This window comes from Bombus vancouverensis, unplaced genomic scaffold (assembly GCF_051014615.1).
Source record: "Bombus vancouverensis nearcticus unplaced genomic scaffold, iyBomVanc1_principal scaffold0064, whole genome shotgun sequence".
NCBI classification, from domain to species: domain Eukaryota; kingdom Metazoa; phylum Arthropoda; class Insecta; order Hymenoptera; family Apidae; genus Bombus; species Bombus vancouverensis.
Window position 1 is genome coordinate 120401 of NW_027468955.1, and position 16085 is coordinate 136485.

The 16085-nt window shown below is 36.4% G+C and overlaps 2 protein-coding genes across 7 annotated transcripts; one reads left to right on the forward strand and one right to left on the reverse strand.

Moving 5' to 3' along the window:
* The first annotated feature begins 1104 nt into the window (after positions 1–1104).
* Positions 1105–9015, forward strand: LOC143304925 (uncharacterized). Of its 6 annotated transcripts, none has more exons than XM_076627464.1 (3): positions 1115–1862; positions 2014–2091; positions 3597–9015. In XM_076627464.1, exon 3 carries the CDS (start codon positions 5685–5687, stop codon positions 7410–7412), a length of 1728 nt encoding a protein of 575 aa, XP_076483579.1. In that variant the 5' UTR covers positions 1115–1862; positions 2014–2091; positions 3597–5684; the 3' UTR covers positions 7413–9015. The 6 variants fall into 6 exon arrangements, with proteins under 6 accessions (XP_076483582.1, XP_076483579.1, XP_076483580.1 ...); XM_076627466.1 differs by lacking the exon at positions 2014–2091 and having other exon boundaries at positions 1120–1862; positions 3597–4128; positions 4774–9015; XM_076627467.1 differs by lacking the exon at positions 2014–2091 and having other exon boundaries at positions 1105–1862; positions 4774–9015.
* Positions 9016–10597: 1582 nt separating this feature from the next.
* Positions 10598–12185, reverse strand: LOC143304915 (uncharacterized). Its single transcript, XM_076627454.1, has 3 exons — positions 11621–12185; positions 10686–11383; positions 10598–10603 (listed from the first exon to the last, which is right to left on the reverse strand). The coding sequence occupies exons 1-3, from the start codon at positions 12183–12185 to the stop codon at positions 10598–10600; spliced, it is 1269 nt and encodes a 422-aa protein (XP_076483569.1).
* Between the last annotated feature and the right edge of the window lie 3900 nt (positions 12186–16085).

The following is a 16085-nucleotide window of genomic DNA, read 5'->3' on the forward strand; positions in this document are numbered from 1 at the left end:
TTTCTCCACTCGCGCTGCGCCATAATATCCTTTGATATTTCCGATCCTCTGGTCGTACGAGGAATTGCCGATACATTTTCTCGATGTCGCCAGTGAGTACGTACTGATGAGCGCGGAATCTAATTAATATACAAAATAAATTGTGAATTGATTCGAGAATATAGGATTTCCCCATTTTCATGATTATCGTGATTTTTGTATAAATATATTTTTTAAGATACTAATAATTAGGTAGTCATAAATTAGTATTATCAATTATTTTGCATTTATAATTCCGCCTCTAGTATAAGTGTTAATTGAAAACTAACTTTATGTTTCAAAAAGTACTAGCAAAGTCGTTGAGTAACAAGCCACTGATGCTAACACAAATAGCATTGTCGTAATTAAATATTTCTAATTATTCATTTTTCATTTTGAACCTGTAGAAACAATTTATTATATATACTATTAGCTAAGTAATTGCATATTTAATTAAGTCGAAATATAAAACTTAGTTATTTTAATAATTTAAAAAATAAAAAACTGACAAACATTTCAATTTAATTTATGGTTGGAACAAAAGACAGTTATTTTTCATTAATTGAAATATTGCAATGCAGAGTACTTTCCAAAATACGCCGAGAGTATTCCTGATGATGAAACGAGCGTTGCTTCATCGAACGCAGCTAAAGAAAAAAACATCTATGTAGTTGGTGGTACGATGCCTGAAATAGAGGGCGATAAATTGTACAATACCTGTACTATTTGGGGTCCCGATGGAACGTTGATAGCAAAACACCGAAAGGTAAGTAATATATTCCTTTATGGCTTTGAATTTGAAAATATTGGGGTGAAGAAAGTGACTCTATCTAGGAATAATTTAGGAATATACATATGTACATACGTATACTATAACCAATTCTATAATTTACGGTTTATAAAATACGTTATGATACGGGAAACGCCCATTTTTGTTGTAATGTGTTTGTTGTTGTATAAATTTTTCACATACTTAAAATATTATTATACTTATTTTTTCTCCTTTTTAAACATTATTAAATGATAAGATTTTTTAATAAAAGAAAGTGATAAAAACGCTGTCAGTTATTAAATAAAAAGTAATTAAAGTTTAGGAGTTGGTAACTTTGATATTAAATTACAAAAGTTGCAGCAATAGAATTAGCGACTACATTTTTATGTTATTAGGTACATCTATTCGACATCGACATTCCTAATAAGATTACTTTTCGAGAGAGTGATTCACTCAGTCCTGGTAACTCCCTAACGACGTTCGATGTGGAGGGCTGCAAAATAGGTATTGGCATTTGCTATGATATTAGATTCGAGGAAATGGCACGCATTTATCGGAACAAAGGTACAGTAACTTAATCGATCAATACTTAACTAGCAAAAAATTAAATATCTTTCTTAACTATATTCTATATAAAATTAATATAATCTGTAACTCTGTATAAAAAGAAGCTTAATTTAAAAAACCAGTATATTTGCTGAAAATGAAACAAATAAAAGAATTAAAAGCACAATAAGAGGACTGTCCTCGCATATTCAGAAATGATGGAATGTGAACCGTGCAACTACGAAGTTAATTGGTATTCGGTGGCTTCATATTTCCTGCTTCTCTGGGTTAGGTTGCCAAATGCTGATATATCCAGCGGCATTCAATATGACCACTGGACCACTGCACTGGTCATTACTTCAGCGTTTCAGAGCGAATGATAATCAATTATACGTTGCCTGCATATCACCGGCTCGTGTTCCTTAAGCAAGTTACGTCGCATGGGGACATACACAGTTGACCAATCCCTGGGGAAAGATTCTTTACGATTTGGAAACTCAAGAGAATATGGCAGTCACCGATATCGGTAATTTACAGCTTAAAATTAAAAGCGAGAGATCCATGATGTAATTAATTTTTAGTCTCGTTAATTTATCGATTTAGCCATCTTCCTCTGTATTTGTTGAATTTATTAGTAAGCATTACTTATTACTTCGTATGTTTCTTTTTTCTATCAGATCTAAAAGTTGTTGAGGAAGTAAGGGCTCAGATACCTACATTTTCTCAGAGACGTACAGATTTGTACGACACTGTCTGTAAGAAGGAGTAACTCTACACTAAAACAGAAAATGTTTTTTTATAATATTTCTACTACCATATCCTTTTTTTGTGAATTATTACTAATTTCTTATCATTTGTACTAAATGAATGACTCAATTAAGAAAACCAAAATGTTATAAATAATAATCTGTATATCTTGTGTATCAACATGTAATTGGATATTATAATAATATAGGAATGCTATAATAATATAGGATAATAATATAGGAGAATAATAATATAGAAAAAAATACATGCTTTTAAACACCTTTAATATCGATCACATAAATTGTTATAATTTACAATGATTACGCATACATAAAAGACCCCTTGATAGTAAAATTTACGATCAAAAGGCACTTACGTATCGTTTAACAACATTTAATTTATAACACCTTTTAAACATTTAGACAGATTAACACATAACACTTCTTATATATAAACATCAATTCGAAGTTATCGGCTTGGAGAAATTGGTCGATTAATACCTGTAGATTGTCTGTCTCGATGAAAGACTTAAAGAGAGCAAAAACATGATAATGCCGCTAATATAATATTCCTTCTTTCTTGTATCTGTCTGCCTCTCAGGTCGTTTTACTAATTACAATAAGTAATTTCGACTTCTTTGCGCACTCTTTTAACGCATTCGAGACCGAAAGAAATTCATATCAGTCAGTAGGCAAGGGTATAATATACATATTTTATATATAACTTATGTAGTAATGTATATATCATGTTAATTTCATATTTTTTTCAATATAGAATTATTATATATATATATGACTGTACATAATACATTATAGAATAACATAGTATATAATTTTATATTTTAAAAATATGAGGTATACTATTTAAGATTGTCATCGATTTAAAATCAAAGTATGAAAAGGATACCCTGGAGAGAGTAAAACACAGAATCATTCCAACTAAACATTCAGATCGTACCGACACCTAGGTATCGTCTTACAATTAAATCTCGGTCTCGAATGGATTAAAATGAAATACATACTTGCAGCTTCAACATGTTCAATATCGAGGAAATTCAAACTTTACAAATAAAAACGGCCTGTTCCCCTTTCCACGACAGACTCTCATACCGTATCCGCTCTTATCCAGGCTTTTACTTGAAACCAGCAATGCGTTCATTTACAATTTAAATTTACCCGGACCATCCACTGAATCGTCAGCCCTTTATAAATATATAATGAACCCAGAACATGTGCCTGTGCCCCTGGTATCGACGCTTGTGATGTTCGTACCGGAACCTTCGCACAATTTCAATTTGTCACGCGTGAACATCGACTCTTCCAAGGGTCACAGCTTTATGCGGCTAAATCCTTTAGAACGATTAAAATGATACTAATGATATGGTATTTTTTACAAAGATTTAACATATCCATAAAATAGGAAGTTTCGTGCTCTCCTATTTTATATTAATTATAAATTAATAAGTTTTATATGTGTTATTTATAGATCTAATAAATTTTCTATTGGTTTACAGCAGGTGCTCCGGGTATAAACAGACGACAAACGAACAAATAGAAATTCAAACTATTGTCGTTGTTTAACTCGCATGGAACTATAAGCTCGAATTGGACTTAAACGTTACGATCGTCGAGAATAATTACTATATGTACCCTGTACGACGGGCAGAGAATCTTAAGTTATTAACGGCAATTCCTTTGTGCATAATTCAGGTTTATTAACAACCTGTAATGGATAATCATCGATGAACTCTTTTTGAATAAAGTTCACATTTATAAAGCAAACACTATAAAATACGACAGGACAATTGTAATCGATAAATAACATTTTATTAGGATATTATAAGAAGCTAAGATATCGAGGTACATTAAAATTGAGTCCGCTGCAACCCTCATGACATTTAAAATCCTACGCGTATATTGAGTAAAGTTGTTATATTAAATATAATCATATTAAATACAAGCTCGTCCGCTGGATTCCCAAATTATTTGGTTAAATACTTTGAATACGAGAATACCGAGTGTTAACAGTAGTAAATCCTCTGTATGGTATGTTTACTTTGCTATCTTGAATAGGTAAATAACATTTCACTTTAACGCATTTAACCAATATTAACATTTAACATTTAACCAATATTATACGCATATGCACATAATGTTACTGTTACATATAATGATATATACGTAGATATACACGTTAATTAAATCCTCTATATGGTATTTTTATATCAGTATCGTAAACATTGTAAACCGGAAATCTTTTATTACACACGTACATATACAGTCAATATTATTGTTACATATAGTGATACATACGTTGATCCACACATTAATTAAATCCTCTATATAGTATTTTTACTTTGCTATCTTGAATAGATAAATAATCTCGAATATAGACATACAGGTACACTTACGTTGATATGCACCTTTGTACAAGGTGTCAAAAAATTTTTTATCACGGCGTTTTTTTAAGACGATTTTATAGCTTCGAAATTGATCTTGACACGATTTTCAATGTCAAATTATTTTTCTATTGCATCATGTGATACTCATTAGGAGGAACAAAACTTCTGTTTTCTTAGAAAAAATGTTTGAAATTTCATTAATTCCTAGATTGATTTTATTTATACTTTAAGGTCAGATATGACATCAAATAATGTCAATACTAATATCTAGTTATTTGTCAATTTACAGCATCTGAAAAACAAGACATCTTCGAGACAGCGTGGGTTTTCTTTCCAACTTTCTTAACTTTCAACAATAAAATTTTCGTCAAACGATACAATCTATCCAACAAAGTTCTTGCACACAGCCAATCTCGTAAGAACATAGATCTTCTTCAAGTATTATTCTTCACAATGCTTCGTGTGGAATTTCTACTTGACGAGTTATTATTAAACGATTAAAAGCTTATTATTATACGATAATGTAATATCGTAGAATAGCTTTGATTGGAGATCGGCTGAAATTAGAAAACACCGTGTACGCCGTCTTTTTGTGGTTTGTTTACATCCAAGAGCGCCTAGTAACAGTGACGCGAGAAAAGATAAGCAGCGTCAAAACAGAAGTACGGTTTCATATTTCAAGGAGTGGCAATCGAGAGGCCAGAGTATGTGAGCCGAAAAGTGTGTGTGTGTGTGTGTGTGTGCAGGACCGAGCAGGAATGCATTGGCGAGGTTCAGAGTTGATCGAGACGTCGAAGCATAGAGTCGTTAGAATTGAGTTGCGAGTGTTGTCGAGTGTTAGAGTTGCTAGTGAGAGAGAGAGAGAGAGAGAGAGAGAGTTACCAAATAGTTGTCAAGTTATTTGATGTAAATACGAGCGTTGCATTTAGTTTTCCTGTTAATCAAACTTCATTTCTCTGTCTAACTAATATCTGTATTTTCAATCCATTATTAATAAATTATAATTAATCGGACAAAATTACACCTTTAATATATTCCGATATTACAATAACTTACTTTTTTCTACGTCAATGGACACGAAAGACGTTGAGTGAGGAATTAGAACAAGTGTGGATCGTTGGAAACCACTATGCTGCGGTCTACCATTCGTTTTACCCTATATATACCACGGAACAAAGGATAATTTTCACCGGCTTGGCTATGGCTACTGGTGTGGATCCAAGTATTCGGGCCATACTAGACGCTATGCAGAAGCAGAACGAAATCAAGTTAAGAAAACTGTTAAAGGAGACTATTAAAGCAGCGACTAGTCGGAGTTATCAGGGTAGTTTAGTTTCTAATAATTTGAACAAAAGCTTGGAGAAAACAGACGTTACTGTAGGAAATGAAGAAATGGTTTTGAAAGAATTTTCAAAAGAATTGCAGTCTAATGTAGAAAATTCTTATGAAAAGAAAGTATCAATTGACACCGCTTCACAGGATTATATTTTCATTAAAACAGACTTAATGTTTGATGTCAATAGCGCAACAGAATACCAGAAAGAGTCTGTGAAACGAAGGAAAGAAGATATTGCAGTATTGTATAATGATTTGTCACCATATTTGTCACAAGATACTCAAAATTTACAAGAATGGTTTGACAAAAAAAGTAAAAGTTTAGGAGAAGCAGAAAAAGATCATAACAAGAAGGATAATATTTCAATGAGAAATATTTTGGACGGCGATACAAATAAAGAAAACCAAATTGCAACGAAGGAATTAGAAGCAGTTAGTAAATCAACTGCTGAAAATGATACAAAATCAATAGACAACGTTGAACAAAATATATCATTAGAATCCATACAAAAAGCAAGAGATAATGCTTACAATAATGAACATTTGCTTATAGAAGAAGACCAAATGATGACAGCGAAAAATGCGTGTGACACTACAGAATCAAAAACTTCAGCAGATCTTATGTCGAGAAATTTAGATGCTAATACACAAGAGAAGTCTTTAGAGAATAAAGATGACAAGAATCCATCTCCATCTATGTTAGATAGTAGTAAACGGAGCAGTCGTTATAATGTTGCTGCAAAGCCTGCTACTTCGTCAAAATTTGAAGAAATTGTTTATAATCAAACCAGACAATCAAACACAAATAAAATTTTGCGAAGCGCTTTAAAGACGAAATTAATCGAAGACAAGTCTGAAATAATTAATAAACAAAAGGCATCGGAAAATGTAGAAAATAAATTTGCCAAAGAAGAAAAAAGAGGTGTTAAACAAAAATCAATTTCAGATAGTGAAAACGAAACAACTGATACTCGTCAACGAAGGGAAGTTCTTTTAACGAACACAGCTAGTGATAGCGATAGGTATAAATCTGTAGAAAATGATAATGCAGTAACGGGTGTAATAGCAACTGATGAAGCGAAACATAGAGGCAGACCTAGGAGATCGGATAAAGTCGAAGTTAAAAAAGATGAAGATACAAGGAAGATCCTACAAAATGAGAAGGGTGGATTAGAAGAACAAAGAAAACTCGAAGAAGATACAAAAGAAGAAACTACAGAGACAGAAGTCAATTCAAAAGGTATATTCAATAATAAGTGCGATTTACTTGATACCGAAAGAGCTTTTGAAATTAATGATACGGTTCAAGATATTAAATTTACTGAAGGTAGAAGCCGCACTCAAAATGATATGGAAGATGTAGTAGAAGATTCACAAGAATTATCTAATAAAAGTAAGTTATCAGAAATAAGGATTGCACTTAACAAAATTGAATATACAAAAACTATTTTACGGAATAAAAAGAATTCATTAGAAGGAGAAAAAGAAGTAGGGGAAAAGAAGAAAATGTACAGACAGAAATTATTTCAAAAAATATATCAGATGATAAATGTGATTTGCTTTAGAAAAAAAAAAAAAGAATATTATCCATAAACTACATTAGGAATTTATCTATTTTAGTGAGAAGAAAGAGAAAGGATAGAGGAGTTGATCAATAGACTGTGGATTTTGAAGCGTTTATGAAAAACTTACAATTTTAATAAAATATTCAATGTAAAGTCTTTGTTATAATATTCAAATAAATAGGTGAAAAAAAACTGAATTTGCATAATTACTCATGGCTTATTGATCAATCATGCGACTCGTTCAGAGGTAACTCGAGTTGTAAATTTATTAAAAATGGTATATCTGACGTACGATGCATTTGCTCATGTTAAACTATTTAAATAAGTATAAAAATCACGCGAAAAAAAATCTACTGAAAATAATGTTGAACTAGTTAATAATAATAAATCATATAGTGAAACACAAACCTTAAATCAAGATTTTAAGTTCAAAAAAAAAAAGAAAAAAAAAGAAGAAAGAAGTTGATAAAATGACAGCAACATGTAGCAGCAGGCGAGAGAAAATAAGCCAAATTTCTAAAAGAAGAAACGATGCTCAAGAACTCGAAATTTCTCGAGTGGATATGCTAAACAACGAATTTAATGAACAGTTGAAAGAACGTGAAACAGCAATAGAAGACTTACATCAAATGTTAAAGCATCAATCGGAAATTCATAAAGTTACCTTAAATGAAGCAAGTTTGAAAATAGGAGAACTCTCTGATAAAATAAAATGTTTTAAAGGAAAAGATAGCCAGATACCGAAACGTAATGAATTACTCGAAGAAGAACAGAATAAATAGAGAAGTTTAGAAAAAATGATTACAGAAAAACTTGAAGAAGAAAAATCCCGTTAGGAAACAGCTGAAGACGAAGTGAGAAAGCTTTCCAAATATAACGAGCAACTTCTAAAAGATTATCAAGAAATCCATTAAAAAAAAAAAGGTAAAGAATTAAACATGTACCTCAACTGAAAGATAAAATCAATCGACAGGATTTATATGCGAAGAACATAAGAACACAATATATAGAACAGCACAAGATGATCGAAAAATTGAGAGCAAAAGGAAAACGTGTGCATAATAAAGGTAAAGAGAACACATAATGTATCTCCACCAGGGGCGCATGATCCAAAATTAAATAATAAAATAAAAGGTTTTGTTACTGAAAAGTTAGAGAGATTTCATGACAACAAAAGCATTGCCTGTGCAGAGTGCAGTGTATCAATGTGCACTAAAAATGCAAGCAACGTGACGATTACTTTTAGAACACCACAAGCACCACGAAAACACAATCAAGACCAAACAAGATCAAGTTCAAAAGTGAAGTTATGTGAGCTTATTACTGCTAACGACCAAAAATTGAATTACGATCCCGAGCATCAACTCGCTGATCTTCAAGTAGAATGTTCCGACAAAGACAGGACGACACAAGAGTTCGAGAAGCACATAGAGGACATGAAGGAGGAAGTGCAAAAATTAGAATTGCAACTCGACGAGTTACAAAAAAAAAAAACACACACACACGCACGTAAAAAGAGTTCAATCTTTTGGAATACAAATTGAAGAACTAACAATAAAATTAGAAGAAATAACATAAGTCACAAATATGAAGTTGACTTGCTGGAACAAAAAAAAAAAGGCCAAACTTAATTCATGTGTTAGTAATTCAATCGAGGAACGTGAAGCTGGAGCTAAAGATGCAAAAGAGATAAAATGTAGTTCTTGAACCACAAGGACAAATAATCTGCCCTTCAATGTGAACTAAACGAACTAAAGGGTGAATATGAAAAAGTGGGTGATTTTGGATATAAATATGAAGAAGAAACTAATAAATTGAAACTGGATTTTGAAAAATAAGAAAAATGATCCTTGTCAATGAAAATAAATTTGAAATATTGCGTAGGGTAGAAATTGAAGGTAAAGTAAAAGATATGAACGAACAAAATAATTTTCTTAGAAAAGAACTGGACAACGTCCAAAAACTTTCCAAAGATGTTAATAATCGCTTACTCGAGGCGAACCAAGAATTAAAAGATTCACATAGAAAACACACTCTTATTTGAAAATTGAAAAAAAAGAAAAAAAACATCAGGAAGAATTAGGTGATATAATAAAACTTCATGATGAAGAAAAATATAAACTGATACAGCATTTGTTACGACCGTTCGCGGAGAGACGTGATCGCGAGATAGCACGTCAACGAGAGTTGTAAATTCTCGCTACGATCATGTTAATCGACGCCGCGAAATAGTCGTTCCCCTGTTTCGTTTAGGATAACAGAGGTGGTTCAATGAATATATCACTGTGTTAACACTAATAAATTAACGTTTATTTCAACAACTTATTAATTAGAAAGATATAAATGGAACAACAAAAGAAATGTAACTACGTAATGCGCGATATAAGATATGTATTGACTGTTTGGCTTCTCGAAACGTTCTGCCCGCCCTTCGATTTGTTGGTTTTTTCTGGAAGGTGACCCCCACTACGTTCGGATCACGCCACATTTGTTTACGCCAGATAAAATAACGGCCACGAATCGACGCCTCTGGAGGTCGCTCCGCTTAATGAGCCATGCGCTTGCCACTACAATGTTTATTTGTCGGGCAGCCGCGACGATCCGTCCGCGACATTATAGTGCCGCGACCGACGGTTAAGAATATGATCTATGGCAAGCCGCATGGCGTAACATTCTCCCCCCGTTGAGAGGGTACCGATCAAATTAGTGAGATGTGGTTGAAGTTCCTATCTTAGTTCGTCTCGGTGGCTAGTTGTTCGGGTTTCTCGAGATCGAGTTGAATTGACAGTGGGACAAGCCTTTTGACGGCCCGATCCAAAACGCTCTTTGCCGTCTGAACTGTAGCTGTCCGGATGACACCATCGGCGCCTGGATGAACCTTGATAACTCGGCCCAGAGGCCAATGCATGGAGGGAACGTTGTCCTCTCTGAGGATGACGATTGTGCCTTTTTGGATGCCGTGTCCACCCTTGCTCCACTTATTGCGTTTGGTTAACTCGTTCAAATACTTCTTATGCCAGCGGTTCCAAAAATGCTGTTTAAGCTGTTGGATATGCTGCCATCTGGAGAGTCGGTTTGATGGAATGTCTCTGAAATCTCGATCACGTAAGCACATTAGTGAATCGCCAATGAGAAAATGTCCGGGAGTGAGGACTAGGAGATCATTTGGATCGGTGGAGATAGGAGTTAGCGGGCGGGAATTGAGGACTGCTTCTATTTCTATGATAAGAGTATTCAATTGTTCAGAGGTGAGTAACTCGGTGCCGGCTACACGCCTGAGGTGGCGTTTGAATGACTTCACCGCTGCTTCCCATAGCCCACCGAAATGCGGTGAATGAGGGGGAATGAAGCGCCATTCGATTTGTTTGTCGGCTAAAAATGCGGTTACTTTTTCCTTGTGATCGTCCGATTGTAATAAATCGTGAAGCTCTCTTAATTCGTTGCTTGCTCCTCTGAAGTTGGTGCCGTTATCAGAATGGATGGTGGAGCAATACCCTCGTCGAGCGATAAATCTGCGAAGAGCGGCGATGAAGGCTTCGCTAGTGAGATCGTCAACGAGCTCGATGTGTACCGCTTTAATTGCTAGGCATACGAAAATGGCTACGTATACCTTTATCTGACGACGGTTACGATCTCGTTTTTCCTTGATGTGGAACGGCCCGCAGTAATCGACGCCGACGTTTGTGAATGGGCGAGATTCTGTTACTCGCGCCTCCGGCAGATTACCCATCACGTATTCTACCGGCGGTGGTTGAGCGCGGCAGCAGCGGACGCAGCCTTTGATCGCCCGCCATACTTGACTTCGACCGTCGACGGGCCAGTATCTTTGTCTTACTGCGTATAACGTAGCCTGCGTTCCGGAATGCATGTGGATCTTGTGCTCGTGTTCTATGATGCGTGTTGTAACGGATGACTTGGGTAATACTATGGGATGTTTCTGGGCGAAGGTCATCGACGAATGACTGAGTCGACCCCCGACTCGCAATATTCCTTCCTTGTCTATGAACGGATTGAGTCGCGTGAGCTTACCCTTTATCGCCGCGTTCCGATCTTTTTGGAGTGTACGAATTTCCTCGGAGAAATGGATGTTTTGCAACAATTTTATCAGTTTATTGTGCGTTATGCGTAATTCGGTAACGGTTAGGGGTGCCGCTCGGTTCCTTTTCTGTCTCCAACGGAGGCAACGAGCTATGATTCGTATCAACTTGGGCCAGGATGAATACCTTTGCAACAAACTGTAATCGGCGGGGTTTGCGGACAGACAAATCGCCCCTTCCTGCTCCGGTACTTCAATTTGCGGTGTTAGCGCCCATGTCGGCCAATAGCCTTCCGACTGGTAGAGCCATGCAGGACCGTGCTGCCAGATGGTTGGGCGCAGAAACTCTTCGGGTGTTTGGCCGCGTGATATTAAGTCCGCGGGATTGTCGTCGGTAGGAACGTGGCGCCAATCGCGGATGCTGGTTTTTGTTTGAATTTCGGAGACTCTGTTAGCGACGAATGTTTTAAGGGTGTGAGGTGATGTATTGAGCCAATGGAGGACGATAGTGGAATCGGTCCAATAGATAGTTCGAGTAATTTTGTGTGATAGGGCTTGTTGTACTGTTGACATCAGGGACGTAAGAAGGAGTGCTCCGCTCAGCTCGAGCCGAGGAATGGTCTGGCACTTGAGTGGGGCGACTTTCGATTTTGCGGTTAAAAGTTGGGTCCAAACACGGCCGTTGATGGTAAGGGTTCGGAGATAAACACAGGCTCCGTAAGCCTTTTCGCTGGCATCGCAGAAACCATGCAGTTCAATTTCCATAGCGGACTCGATTATTGCTTTGCGTGGGAACCTGACGTTGTTTAATAAGGGCAATTGGGCATAGTACCTTTCCCACTCTGTATGTAACTCGATCGGAAGTGATTCATCCCAATCGATTTTCGACGATCATATTCGTTGAAGTAGCATCTTGGCCCGAACAATCACCGGTGCGAGCAGACCGAGCGGATCGTAAATTTTTGCAATCTCCGAGCTGATGATTCGTTTCGTGACTCGGGAGGGCGTGGATTTGACTTCGACCGAGTAAAGAATAGAGTCGTCGGATGAATTCCAAAACACCCCCAGCGTCTTCAAGGTTTGCGAGTCGCCCAAAAAATGTTGGTGATTTGTTTCTTCTAAGGAAAGTCCGTGTAATAAGTCATTATCGTTTGACGCCCATTTTCGTATGTTTAAGCCGGCCAGTTGAAATAAACGTTAATTTATTAGTGTTAACACAGTGCTATATTCATTGAACCACCTCTGTTATCCTAAACGAAACAGGGGAACGACTATTTCGCGGCGTCGATTAACATGATCGTAGCGAGAATTTACAACTCTCGTTGACGTGCTATCTCGCGATCACGTCTCTCCGCGAACGGTCGTAACATTTGGTCCTTCGAGCCGGATTACGTGCCAGTGAAGAGTGCACTTACCAGTGACCACACAGTGCCACGTGACTTTATCAAAACCAGCAGCGGGAGCGGGAGCAACCACTACAGCGAAACCAGTGACGTCAGGCGCGTCACCTTCGAAGAAGCACATCCCATTGGCAAGGGAACGCAACCACGCAGCCTTCCGCCGCAGCTGGACAGTCATCAACGCAACGAATTTCACAACTTAACAATACAACCGAACGAGTGGCCGTCGGGAAGGAACAAGGCGTTCCTCACCAAACATACACGCGACCTCACGCCGCACGACAGTAAGGTAAGCTCGTTCCTTATTTCGACCATCTCCTATCCTCGGCAACGATGACGAGCGAAGATCAACTCATCTCCCTGCGTCGGAGACGAGGCTATTGTAGCGGCCGATTCACATACTTATCGACCCGACTGGACGAGTACGAGCAATCCGGGAGTCAGCAAAACTCCTTATTAACGAACTACGAGAAACAACTGACCGAAGTTGCGAGTCAATTCGAAGCGATCCAACTCGAATTAGAAGTATTGGACGAGAAGGAACAAGCGCGCGGCTTCGAAATAAGGGATCAGTACGTCGCGGTAGATACAAGGCTACAAAATCTTCTGAGGAACGCGCAAACAGCTTCGCCGTCGACATCCATAAACCCTCCAACCTGTGCATCATCCGCAAGTTTAAATCCGATATCCATTAAATTACCAGATCTTCGGCTCCCTACTTTTGACGGAAGCTTAGAAAAATGGAACAGCATTGGTGTTCTGTAGAATGTCAAACTGCCATAAAGGGTTACATTGATGGAAAAGTGCAGTAAATATTTAAATAACAATCCATGACTTCCTAAGTAATTGTAACAATCTTGATGTTTTACTATGGAACAACTAGATGAAGTGCACAGTGACATTAATAAAGTAGAATCATCGATAAAAGTAGATGTATCTTCTTCATTAATATCAGAATCAACGACTGATATTATAAAGAATGTGCATGATATTCCAGAAAATCAAAAAAAAAAAAATAAGTCACAGGAATGTACAGATAATACAATTCAAGATGGTTTAGTAGTAAATAAATGTGATGTAACAGATTTAAATAAAAACAAAAAAAAATTTTTAAAGTAAGGAAAGTAGTGAGACAGAGAGCATAAAGAACGCTGCGATTAATGAAGTAGAACAAGAAATAATAAATAAGGACCCACAAATTGATGATCAATATAAAAAAAAAAAAAAAGATGAGAAATTTCAAGAAGAGCTAGCAGAGAATACAACTGAGATTGGAGATCATTCAAGATATGCAGGTGACACATCTTTAGATAAAGAAAGTACGAACGATGTTAAAATATTTAATACAAATGAGGGTGAACAAAACATTGAGAAACAAAACGTTTGTACAGTGTTAAATATAGATACAGTTAGTGTTACTAATGCTCAGTGTCAAGCATTAATTAAAACACTTGGTGAAACTTTTGATGATAAAGCCCAAACATTGCATGTCACGGATACAGACACAGATTTGTCTAAACTAATTGATAGTAGTTCAGAAGTAATGGTACTGACTGTAGAAACTACTATATATTAATGATATGAATGAAAGTACAGAAGAAAATATTGTTTTAACTGTACATGAAAAGGATGCTGTTGTAAATTCCAATGAAGAAAAAAAAATGTTTCTGCAGAACAAAAAGGAATGAAGAACGCTGAAATTGTAAATGAAGAATTTAATTCGATAGGTTAAGCACGAGAAAGTGATGGAACAATTATAGAAGTAATTTCAACAGAAATTGTGGCCCAAGAAGTTTCTGAAAATTGTAGCCAGAAATACAATTATGACATATTAAATCATACAAAGACAAGAAACGATTCTATAACTCCTATTACCTCAGGAGTAATTAGTGATCTAGAAACTGCAGATGACATTGATATTAAAGAAAAGAATAACAAGAAACAACAAATGGAAATGGCAAGATTGATCTTTTGATAGTTCACATAAAATTAATTTAGAAAAGAAAATTATTCATAATAAAATTGTCGTACTTATACATGTTGCTAATACAGAAGGAAGGAATAAATCTATAAGTGAAGCAGATAAAGTGTGCATAACTAACAAAAGAAGTGTCATTCAGGATATCTTTGATGATTGGGGCATTGAAAATGCAGAAGATGACAGTCAGTCGGTATCCAAAGCTCCAGATACTGTGGAAATTGAATTGAAAAGTTTACTAAATGACACAAAAACACGAACTATAGAGGAAAGCACAGTTGTACTGGTTGAAGAAGAAATTACATGCATGGAAAAAGAACCAGTTGTAGATGCTGAAAAGGCTTTAGAAGTTGCTAAACAGAACAAAGAAATGCAAGTATCAAAGGAACAACTGGATAACAATCAAACTATAAAGAAACAACAAGATAGTATAAAACCATTACTCAAAGACCACTAACTCATTCTATATCACAGGCTGTTAGAAAGTCTACAAAAGATTCAACACGTGATACTGCGGCATTTCGTCAAACTTAGCAAATTATCCCTATTAATCGTAGTCGAAATTTAACCAGCCAACAACCTTCACAGGTTGAAATAGCAAAAGCATATACCACGACGAAGAAGAACAAGTACAAGTCGAACCAGTCAGAGTCCAATTCCATCGCTCCATACTGAGGAAACACTAAGATTTTGGAGGACCAAAATCAATCTAAAGAGGGGAGTATGTGACATCAATCACATCTCAACCTACATCAGTGATAATACATCGACGGTCGACTTTCGAACACTTTTGGACACATCACCACCTTATCATCATAGCATACACCAAGACTGTGAGGCACCTTAGTCCACATCAGAGATAGGATATGGACCCCCGACCTTCGGACACTTTTCTACATCATAACCTACACCTATCCCCTCAACATCCTAAAACCAAAACGTATATAAACCGAGACTTCACCCAGCTCGGGCAGTTCTTGTTCCTCTTCTAGTTGCTGTACTCATACAACCCCTATTCTCCGGTTCGGTGTTATTTTGTAAGTGTTTATAATAAAGTTTTATAAAGGAAAATAAGTAGTTGGGTTACGACTCAGCCTTCTTACTACCACCCAAGTACCAACTTTACGTGACAGGAGCCGCCTCGGACCTAAGACTGATAATATAGGACTTGGGTTAAGTAGTAGAAAGGTAGTCGCGATACACTGTGTGGTTTTTAATAGTTCTTACACACGGTGTGTACGCGAACCTTTCCCACCAAACTAGATTAAGAGTGGGGCCGCTCCACTG